Source organism: Bombus vancouverensis, chromosome 2 (assembly GCF_051014615.1).
Source record: "Bombus vancouverensis nearcticus chromosome 2, iyBomVanc1_principal, whole genome shotgun sequence".
Taxonomy (NCBI): Eukaryota; Metazoa; Arthropoda; class Insecta; order Hymenoptera; family Apidae; genus Bombus; species Bombus vancouverensis.
In genome coordinates this window covers 7289714-7302187 of record NC_134912.1, presented here as the reverse complement: position 1 = coordinate 7302187, position 12474 = coordinate 7289714, and the positions used below count along the sequence as shown (strand labels likewise).

Below are 12474 nucleotides of genomic sequence, written 5' to 3'. Positions count from 1 at the left end.
ACACAAGAGTTGTTAAAAAGCGTTAATTACTATTGCTTGTTACTGCAAAAATCTCATCAAGTTATAAAGCTTGAGGAAGTTCTTGAAACTTACAGTTTGGATAAATTTTTATTGAAATTTTAACAAAAAAAGAAAAAAGAGCAGAATACAAATTGAACTCTGTTTATGTACAGAGAATAATGCTACTAATTATTTTTGCGATTGAAAAATGTTGAATTAAATAATATAATTTTCTACGAAACATATTTTCTATGAGACATAGGCAAATTGTAATTGAGATGAAAATAAGACTATAGTAAATAGTAAGTCATTTCGGCCAATTTGCTATTTTTATTTTAAAAGCAACCCAATTTTATGTTAAGGCCAAATAAATTATCTTGCAATAATTTTTCATTGTAGTTAACGATTTTTATCGAAATAACGAATAATCTAGAGCGTTAAACACTGTGTTTCAGTTATGAACAATAAATCCAGATTCTACAACGTAATAGCATACGCTTTCAAAATTCTCCTCGTTTCAATGACTTTACTTGAATAATAAATGTATAATAAGCTCGTTTGCACGAGACAACTTCTACTTCTGGCACAATTAAACAAAATAGGATCAGATATTATTCTCCCGGTTTATTAGTTTATATAAAAGCAAGACATATTAGTATTATCATTAATTACATATTTGAAAAATTGCAGAAGAAGAAGCATTTAGCACCGATTTGAAAGTTTCAATCAACCTCGGCCAGATTTCCTTTAAGCAGTACAAAGGGATGCAATTTCAAGTTAAAAATAAAAAGGCAATCAATAAGAAAAGGAGATTGACTATGAAAATTGGCTATGTGATGCACGTGCTCGTTGGAGAATCATATTCTTCGGTAGCATCGCGCTTTATTGAGACATGTACCGAAAATTCTATTTAGATAAAGCCAACGACAAGTACCGCGAGGCTTTATTCGCTCACCCTTTCGGATGGAACTTCCTGTGAGCTGCAAATCGATAAAAAGGGGAATAGAACAACGCGACACTGTTTCGTCGGGTACGGACATAGGCACAGGACTTTTAAATCCACGACAAGAAAAATGGAACAGCTCCGGAATAGAGATTTCTTTAACAACGCAGCTAGAATAGAACGAAACAAAAGCAGCGTTGTAGCGACATTGAAACAGGTGTTACAGATCTTTCGATTTCGTTTCTGCTTCTTATCCGAGGGGTAACTTTCCAAGATTGAATCTTAAACTTTGTTCAAATAAAACTTGAATTCAAGCAATTTAGCTGGAAATTTATCTAATCTGATTTCAAATAATGAATACTTAATATGTTCAATAACGATATTGATAAAATCTATAACGTCATTTTAGTTTTAATATTTCTCAACAATCTAACGTCGCGCGTTCGAGTTACATTTTTAACTAAAACCAAGTAAACAACAATTTTCTTTGATTCTTTTCGTCACAGAAGATAGAACAAGAATCGTTAGAAATCCTGTCGCATTGGATGTGTTGAAGAAATGTCACAAAATGCTGATTGTTAGTATATATCTTTTCTAATGAGAGAAATTGCAAACTGATTGTTACAAATTCTAAAGAAACGTTATTAGAAAGAATAAGAATAGCCAATTTGGGTAAGGAAGTCCGATCAGAAGGAGAAATCTTTTGGAACTCGTTAAATTGACAGCGAAAGTTTCTGTGCTAAGTAATATATAAGTGAAACAAAAGAACATAAAAATCCATTTGCATATTTCCATGTGAATTATAGTAATACGGTAACTTTATTCTAGTAACTACTAATAGTTACAATAAAAAAGAAGCTGCATTTTAGGTATTTCAATAAAATTCAAAATAAAAGAACTCTGACTACTCAGAAAACTCGATTAAGTTGTAAGTACCTAAAATTGTTGCTTTTTCTTTTTCCTTTAAATGTTACAATCGTGCACGTTTTTATACACATTTTTATAACTGTGAAATAGCATGTATTAGTGTCCCAGATAGTGTAAAGGGAACAAAGTTACAAAATGTTTTCGGGCATATTTTAATTTACGATCAGGTGGTAGATAACGAATCTACGAAAACAAACGGCTTACAAAATTAGATGAGAAACGGATCGTTTTTTTTTGTAGAAATTATATTCGTGCGTCACGTTGATACAAATGAAAAGGAAGAGATGTTCCGTGATTTCAGAATTTTCAGGTCAATTCGCTGAATCATTGTCTGGCAAACAACCCAGTAAATTTATGTTAATTTAGTTTATTCGTGAATTTACTTCGTGTTCTAAATACCTATGTTTCCAACGTGTTTCAGGAAAGTTTTAAATATTACGTTTAACGTAATCGTTTAATAATCATGATTTTATTTTACAATTTAGTATGTAATTTTTCCTGACTTTAATTTTCATTACGACAAAGATAATAAAACTTATTATTTAGACATTGAAAATGGATATTAAAAGTTAATTAAAAAATTTGAATTTGAATTAAAAAATAAAGTTTTCAAAAGTCTATTAAAAATATCATCAATAGATTAACAAAAGCGAATAAAAGATTGCCAGAAGATTAACAGAAAAATTGCCTATACGAGAAATATGCACATCGTATGGAACAGAATGATTTTTCACGTAGAATGATTCTTTTCTCACAAAAGCTATACGAAAATAAACCAGTGTTTGCTGATTTTTAATCAGAGAATAAACTGTTAAATGCCTGCAAGTTAGTTTTTCTATCGCAAAATATCGAAACAGCTTTATCTTCGTTTTAACTGAGGCCATGAAGTTTTTTGTGGAATAAATGTAATAAAGGCTGAAATCAATTTTTATTGACATTTAAAAAATACTTTGAAAATGCGTGAAAAAATAGATAATCTATCTCTAATTTGTAACAATATTGAATATTATTTCAAAATTTTTCTATTATTTAATAGTACGTATACCTCTAACGATAAGTATACTCGTATCATTAATATTTGATTGATCCTTTTTCTTATTCTTTTTGGGGCTATGAAGAAAGAAAATGAAGTTTTATTAAAAAAGAAAAAAGAAGATAATTTGAACAAACTGTTACATAATTAGATTCTTCTGACAAACGTCCCGTTAATGGGACAACGTGCATAGGTTATTATATAAATAGAAAGATACAAGGAAGTATTTATTGATCGATATAATGAAAAATAAAGGGGGCAGAAGAACGTGTGTGAACGAACCATAAAGGCGCCCTTATTATGTAGTTTAGTTTATTTAAACAAAGGATCTTCCAGCTTACCTGATTTTAATTTAAAAGATTAATGTAAAAGAACAAAAAATCCCATTTTTTCGATTTATTTCCATTGAAACAAAATTAATTAAAAATTTAGCTTTTGAAATTAAATTAAGAGTTACAATAGAGGTGGTTTCCTATTTTATCCCATTAAAACGAACAAAACCCTGTAAAGCGCACACAAAGTAATTTCCATATTAAGGAATATATTAAACTCGTAAATTCGTGATACAAGTTTAATTATTAACTATAATGTAATTATTCCTCTTGAAAAACTGATTTAATCCGCAGAAAACAAAGAATCCAACTATGTATATAATTTAATGAAAGTTCAATCGACTATAGTAATAGCGCAACAAAATGTCAACCGTGAACAACAATCACCTTAAAATAATTCGTTTATAGCAACCCTTCGAGCTATCTGACCGAGTGTTCAAAGGACGGACACGTATTCTGCTCAACAGTGCGTAATCAACTTTTTTGCAAACTCCTAAAAACGCATTTACGCTTACGATGCATTTTGCATGCACTTCTGTGCATACATTGTTGCTCGTTCCAAATTATTTTTCGGCTCTCACGACGAAACGACAGTAGTTTTCATTTTTATAAAGAGATTCAAATCTTCTTTCATTATAAACTAACTCGAAGTATATTCGCTATTCGTACTACGATATTTCAACATAAAACGGCTATATCGTATTGTATATTTATTTCTATTGTATATTGAATACGAACTATTGAGTGACGTAATGTTTTAGTTTAAAATAGAATTACTACATCATTCTTTGACTTGTTAGTTTTGCAATGTTATACGTACAAAAAAATAGTAACACTGTAACTAACGAACTGAATAATCTAACTATGAAAATAAGTAAGTATAGGGTTTACATGATTGAAAAACAATGTTATTAATATAATATTGTATTTATAATATCAATATAATACTTCAAATGAAGTCGGGCATGCTACTGAATAATCTTCGTTCTTCCGCATTGGAAAATTATCAAGGAAAAATTAATATCAAAGAGCTATCAACTGTTAGATGAAGTTAAAATAGAGGGGAACAGGTGGGGAATGTGATATCCAGTATAGAATTTCAAGGTTAAAAGAATTGTTACCATTGATAGAAAAATGGAAGGGAAGTAGAAACTTCTGGCTAATTTTATACTTCTCATTATTTTGTAGAAATAAATATTATGTTACGCGTTAAAGTAAACTAAATTGTAAAACAAAATTCTAGTGTTTTTATTAATTATAAATGAATGAAATCACAGAATAGAGTAAATTTTTAATTAATAATAAAGAATTATAGCACGTTCAAGTATTGAACTCAGGGAAATACGATAAATTTATAACGCTGAAATAAAAATTGGATATTTTCGTTGTAACTACCTCACTCATTGACGAGTTGTAATTTAATTGCTTCGAACGATCTTGTCATTTTAATAATTGAAAATTGAAATGCTCGGAACGTCTAAATACGATATTGATGAAAACGAGAGAAGCTATACGAGAGATGCAGCTCATCTGCAAGTGGCATCGATTTCATTTTATAATAACGTGCAATGACCATGCTCATTTCATTGTTATATTCACGGTTGAAGTTATCTGATTACCGTGTCATTTGATGAAACTTCCGACCCTCTCTATTTCTATCATCCGTCCATTGTCATGGTTTCGTCCAGTTGAACCGATAAGAGAAGACAAATCATACTTTAAATTACAAGCATAATGATACCATCCAATAAAATGTATACACTTTATCTTCAATTCATAAAAAAATTGTAAAGAGATCTTTTAATAATATTTGTTCAACAAATCCTTGTTTCACAAAAAACAAAAGATATTTATATTTTTCAATTCATATTTATCTCTATAATATATTGGTACAAAATATTCGTAGAATTTTTCAACAGCTAACAAATTCTCCTTTATTAACATTATTTAGAAGATTAGGTACTCTAATGGTAATAAAAGTTACTTCTTTAAAATATTATTCCTCGTTTAACGTAATTATAATTAGAAGATAAGTGATGATAAGTTGTTCTTTAAATATATGTAACTTTAAATTAACGTTAAATATACGTGTACTGGTAAACGATATAACACATTATACCTTATATAATTAAGATTAGAAGGCAAATAATATGTTAATTCACTTTACCATTTGAACGAAGTGATTTTCTTATATTTCTTATTTATTGATAATTATTTTTCTATTGCTTCAATTCAAAAATCTGATTTCTAAGGAACAGATGAATAATCATAAGCATATTCCGGTAAACCATCTATACCTCGCCTATAACTTGTAACAAAAAACAAAATCATGTTTAACATTAAGCGAGTTGAGAACATTATAAGAAACATAAAACACGCGATCGGTACAGATTATGGAGCAATTCTTCGTATGCTTTGCTCATAGATTGCCTATCGTGAACTGTACGTTGAGCGTAAAAACATAATTCTATAATACATAATACGTAATACGCACATACTGAATCGATATTCCGCATATGTCGTAAAATACAACAAATCCAGTAGTCAACGCGTAAAAAAATTAACGAACGTCAAACATTCGAATACTATCTATCAACCTTTTAACTCTGTCATAGATGTGAATTATTTTTCCCATCAATTGAAGTCATGGGTATAGAGAATATAAAAATATGTTTCCACTTTTGCAGAGTTATATATATGTACTGCTACATACATGTGTGCATAAACAACCTTAGAAAACAAACAATTCCATTCCATTCAATGTCAATTTAATAAAATATATTGAATATATTCGGCGATAGGAACCATGACGTTACCCCTTTAAAGAAATAAACGGTTGTACACAAAAAAAGTAAATTAATTTTACTAAAATAAGCATATGTGTATCTATTCAGCAATTGTTTTGTCTCAAGCTTTCTGATTTTTAATTTCCGCTCACGAAAAAGTTATAACTTTCCAAAAAACATATATATAGATATGTATATCGCACGACGATGTATCGCGAACGAATCGAATGTCAACAAATATGGCAGACGATGAGAGAGAGAAGTCGCTCGGATCTATCCCGCAAATGCAGCCTATACACAATGAAGCTAGGCAATCGAGGCAATCGAAGACGTTCATCGAACCCGGAGGCATTGTCGCGCACGCGAATCGAACCAGTGTTATGTATATAGACGTAACTAAGGTGTATACGTGTGCGCAAGTATGTGTACATGTATATAGTACTGATACTACATGTTATGTGAGTATGCATCAACACGATGTGCCGAAACACAACTTCCCTCTGCTTTGTCTGTAATCACACTAGCTAGAGGATAGAGAAAAGGAGATTTGGAGTGGCGGTGGCCGCGCGTCTTTTCGGTTGAGGAACGTGATACGTCGTGCGTGCTCGTGCGTATTCGTACTGCGACTCACCGGGTAGGGAGAGAACTCGTCGTGTAGGACCACCCAGCGACGAGCGTCGTGTCGGCCCCCAAAAGACAAGCACGTGGAGTACGGTATCATGGTGACGGCGGCGACAAGAAGGGGGCGTACGATCCGCTCGAACCTTGTCACCGAGGACGTCGCTACTAATTGTCGTCCGCGTCGTGACCGCCGTTGTCGACACGTTGTATTTTTTTTTTTTTTATTACCACGTCTTTTCGGCCGAGCACGTTTGACGTTTAGCGGCGTTGGTAGAACGCGCCTCGCGCCGCACCACCGAACAACCGAACGGGTTAGAAAAGCCCACGATGGAAAACAAGAGGCGACCGGCTAGCCCGAAGGACCACGAGACTCGAGCGTAGCTAGGGAATCACGACAGCTGATTGGTCGACGGGAGTACCACCGCCGTCTGCCGACCATTGCGCGCAACCGCATCCGAGAGATCAATGAGACTCGAGCCGAAGAAGACACTCACCTAGAAGTACCCGAACACTCACGAGCGCGTGCGAGGTTCACCGAAGACAGGGCTGCCTAAGAATCGGGTCGCGGTGCCGCATATAGTCGATACGGAGCGACGTTTTACGTTTGACAATTGACAATTTTCTTCCTCGATAGCTTCTCTTCGAGAGATAAATCGTCTGACATTTTCTACTCTCTAACGCACACCGTATATATAATATAAACATATGGGCATATGTGCTCCACATATTTTTCAGTGTTCGTCGCTACTAACGGTGCTGATTGATATGACTGTGATTACTCGTCGATTATGTCATTTTCTGTTTAACGATTGTAACATTTAATTCGGTGGTCGATGAACGTTCAACCCTGCTACGCTCATTCAGTTATTTTTAACCAAATTATATTGTTCTAATGTTAAAATATTTTTTCACAGTTTGGAAGAAATATGAAAAACGTCTTATTGATTTTTCGTTTCAATTGTATGTTAAACATCTTCTTTTTATTTTCTAAAATGAGTGCTAGATTGAAATATAAAAATTCGAGGATTATGATAGGATTAATCGACCGATGTTTAGCGAGCAAAAATCCATTTTTATAGTTGCAAAAGTAGTCGCAATTCGATAGAAGGAATAATAATAGATATAGTCCTTATTCCGGGAAGTAAACAACAATAAAATACGTTTATGTTTGTGCCTATACACTTTAGGATACGTTATATATCGTTGTATCCTTCGTAGAACTGAATTGCGTTTTCCGTAATGATTGCATTTATGAAGTTGACTTTAGCGTACGTCACGCAGAAATGTACGTGCAGGTGGCAAGAAGCTGCCTGGTTTAAATTTAGCAATATCGCGTGCAACTGATGCATTTTCGCAGAGTTAATTGATTTGACCTGAAGGAATCGTCAGTGTTGTCAGTAAAATATCAAACGCACGCGCGTTTATGAATATTACACATAATGTTTTGTACTATGAATATTATAATGCTTCTGAAAAAGTTAAATTCCATTTTTGAATCTATTTAGTAGATTAATTATTTTTATCCTTTTCTACTAAATGTAACTGATTCCTTTCATATATTTCCATTTTGTTTAAATACTCAAAAAAGTCAGTCACTACTAAAGATTCGTCATTTAATAGAATAGCTAAATGTTTGTTAAACGTTATTTTTAACTAAAATCTGTACGATAAAAGCTGATTATGTATGAACAAGCGAAGTTAGGGGATGCGTGCACCACTTGTAAACGTAATTCCCTGGCCGTTTGCATTACAGATCACCTCAAGGACGATGACGCACACTACTTCCTGAATAATACGGTCCGTGTTACGTCATTGATAAGACGTCACGTGTGCTTCGTGACACAGATGACGAAACACGGTAAAAGGGAGTAATTCAAATGATGGCGAAAAAGAAAGCTAGATGACGTAAAAATCAAAGAAGGAGGATGAAGAAAATGTCTTTCCGCTACAAAAAAAAGCAAAGAGGAAATAAATAAGATCTATATAATACATAAAATAAATAAAAATCTAATAAATATATAAAATGTAATAAACAGAAAAATTTTAAACGACGAAAAACAATGCAAAAAAGAAGAATAGACGGGATAGCGGTGGAGAATATGACGAAAAAAATATGAAACGTTAAAAAAATGAATACGAAAGAGATCAACGAAGGTAGAAATTAAAATAAAAGAAGCATAAAAGTAATGACAAAATGGAAGATATAAAAATCAGTAAACAGCAAGAATATGAAGTGAGACAATAGAGCGAAAAGAAGAAGAAAGAAACGTAGGGATACTGAAAGACCAAAGTGAACAGAAATAAAGGAGATGGCAAAGCGAAAGAGAAACAAAGCCATAAATATAGTGTGTGAAAAGAGATGGTAAGTAAAAAGAATAGCAGACAGGAGTGAATGGGGGAAATAAATATAAAGAGAACAAGAGAGAAAGACAAGAAAAAGATGAGGGTTAATGAGACGAAAAATAAAATGAGTGAATAGGAAGGATCGGGGGGGGGGGGAGGAATGAATTTCATCATTTAATTTTAGCACGATCGCGTGCAGCCGATGGCTGCCGCAGGGGCATGTCATGGCCCAGGGAGTCGCTTGCAATATCGATCCTAACTTCACGCACCTGAAGCGCACCTCCTCTCCCATATGAAAGGAAGCTTGTTGCCGTTCCCGTTATTACAGCTTATCCCTTCGATCATTCTGATCATCACATTCTTTCTTTTATCCTTTAACACCTTTTATCCTAATAAATATCGTACGTTGTCTACATTTTGTGCAACAAACATTTGACAATAAATAGTAAACAAGCGATTATTGTATGAAATTATTCTCAGATTTGAACATCTGCTATTCTACATATATTGGACTGCATCGTCTCAAGTATCGTTGGTTTTAGTTTCTCCCATTTGCAAAGTACTCTTCCAATAAATTTAAGAGGCATCCTGAATTTAAGTTCGCGGCATTCTTATTGAAAAATTTCGCACGCCAGAAATAATGTCCCAGAAGATTATATGGCATTCTCGCAATAATTCTCATGAATTCTTCGGAGTTTGGGTTCGAAATATTTATCGAGCATAGAGAATAAATTTGAAAGAAAAAAGCACTTTTAATTTTATTAGATTCAATCAGCATTAAGTATATTTGTGTTGAACCGCGGTTGATTTTAATATTAGTGATAATATTATAATATATTATATAATATTAACATAATAATATATTAGAAAATATAACATTAATAATATTAGATAATATTAGTAGTAATATTATTATTACTTGGGAATCGAAATAATCGGAATCTTACTATCTGTAAGAATATGGAGAATATTAATGACAGAATTGCCGAGAATTTAATGTACAAAATTCAAAGGAAATAATATTTATTTAATGCCCGTTATATTATATATCACATCAAAATCTTTTTAACGATTATGATTCTAAGATCGCGTTTATAATATTGACTTAATATTCATCGTAATATTTAAATAAATCTTTGTTTTGTAATATTTAAACAAATTCTGTAGTCTTCTAATTACATGGTCATAAAAATATAAATTCGCATTAAATATCCAATTATATATCCCAATCGCATTAAATATCCAAATATCCGATTATTATAAGAGAAAAAAGGAAACTTGAAATTAGATTTAATTTCCGTCTTCATATTTAACGAAAGATATAACGAAAGATATAACGAAAGATATAAAGATATAAGATTGTTTTAAATTGTTGTTGCTATTCTAGTTATCCATCGACAAATGAGCCGAGTTAATTTTAACACGAGGATTACCTAATGTTTATGCACATGATAGATCGTATACGTTCAATAGAAACGTTCCTTTGGAGCCAGACGCATCGCGAACATTATTCAGTGTGCATAATACAAAGACTATAAAACGAGACTTCTTTTATCATAAATTATATTTGACGTTACATTCTACATAAATATTTAATTACTTACGAACTTTATGAATCGATCACATAAGAAACCTTACGTGTTCTTTCCATGTATTTTGTCTTTTATAGTATCGACAATTTCATTCATTATCTTTACATACTTTAATTTTTACATCTTTTAATAAAGCTATCATTTCACTGGAATTTTGCTACGAAATCAAACAACGTGTTGAAATTAATTTTTGGAGCGTAAATTCTATAATTAATAGTAGTATTTGTCATATTTCGTTTTCTAGAATAAAGATTTATAATATAATATAATTTATATTTACATCATAAAATGTAAATATAAACCTACTTACGATTTTATCTTAATAAATCACCGATTTGAAAGTAGATCTTTGTACGTCTGGTGTATTAACAGTTGTGTTATGAATGGCATGTTTATTCTTCAATTAAAGATATAAAAACAGGATAAAAAGTCGAAAAAAAAATTGACTTACATGAAGGAACGTCACGATATCTTCTGAAATAGTAACTCCGCCACGACGTGCGAGAACTTTCGGAGGAACTGCAATGTCCAAAGCAAGTTTCGATAATTCCACCATAATGGTAGATGCTTCACTGATTCTCACCCGTTTTCTTTAAATTAAAAATATATGTATCACATGACTGAGTAAAAAGAAAGACATGTGCAATATCAATTCCACTAAACATTTAAATATTTTTTCAGACAAATTTATTCATTTAGTCAAACATGCAATTTACACGTCCGTCGAACTGTATGATGTTCTCGATCATGGTAAATAAACACGTTCGATAAGATCATAACCTCACTTTCACTTTTAGTTTTAGTTTTGACCATAGAAATTCCATAATTATGAACCATAAATAGTTCAATATGTACACTGTATGTAGCAATTATGAATGATATCCGATAATATGCTTTTTAAATAAAAATATATTGATTTATTAAATAAAATTCGATTGTAACAACCTGGAAAGTGGTTAAAAACATATCTGTAATATACAAACCATTTGAGATTATCACTATGAATGATAATTAATATTTAAAATATCTCGTGATATATATTTTGAATATCTTTTATATGACAAACATACGGAAAGTATAAAATCGAACAATTGTTTTGAATATTTAACGCGATACATACCAACGATTTTTTAAATTCAAATGTCGATTGTATTTGACGAAAGTGAGTTCCGTGTAACTACGATGAACATGTTCGTCACCACACTTTTGCCGCCGAAATTTTTCAAACTAATTTGCTGATACCAACTTCAAACAAAAACTATGAAATAACATGTCCAAATGAAGCATTCCAGCTTGTTTCGATATTATCCTTTTCACACGTGGGCGTGTTATGTACTTACTGATCTTATGTCGATATTTTGTTTGTCAAGACTTGATCACCTTGGCCTCGATACATATTGTAAATTGTGCTTTACGACGATTAGATCAAAAACGAACTTGATTTATTGTTTTGCTTTAACGAATACAAGTAATAAATTATATATTAGCTTGCACATTAAGTTTGATGTATTAGCAATAATTAGCATTGATAACGAATATGCACATGGTGAAAGATACTAACCTAGTATAATCTGACCTTGACCCAACAAATTTTCATACAAATAGATACTACAACCATAAACGAAACATAGAATAGATCTGAGATGTGGTGCTTTTCCTTACCCGACTTGGTTTTTTTGTTCTAAACTTCTTAACATTTTCATACTACGTGCGATATTACCGGCTGGGTATAAAGTAAGATTACTACATGATCTAACTTTGGTAATTAAATGGTTACCATTTGATTTAGTACTTGGCGCGTACATGCTTCTTATGCTAGAGTGGAACCGCAGATGAGGTATTTCGTCGATAGTGGAACCAGAGTAAATCCCTTTCTTTTGCAGCACTTGGTCGCCTG

General features: G+C 32.1%; 1 protein-coding gene across 2 annotated transcripts in view; it reads right to left on the bottom strand.

Moving 5' to 3' along the window:
* LOC117162164 (uncharacterized) overlaps window positions 1–11911 on the bottom strand; it is a 144352-nt gene extending 132441 nt beyond the window's left edge. Inside the window, exons 1-2 of one of the 2 annotated variants that reach the window (XM_076625634.1) lie at window positions 11698–11911; window positions 11029–11167 (exon numbers count right to left, since the gene is read on the bottom strand). In XM_076625634.1, the coding sequence (XP_076481749.1) occupies window positions 11029–11133 (105 nt within the window). In that variant the 5' untranslated portion in view covers window positions 11134–11167; window positions 11698–11911. Of the gene's footprint in view, window positions 1–6652; window positions 6929–11028; window positions 11168–11697 lie in introns of those variants that run through there. The other variant, XM_033344034.2, reaches the window with a different exon arrangement.
* Between the last annotated feature and the right edge of the window lie 563 nt (window positions 11912–12474).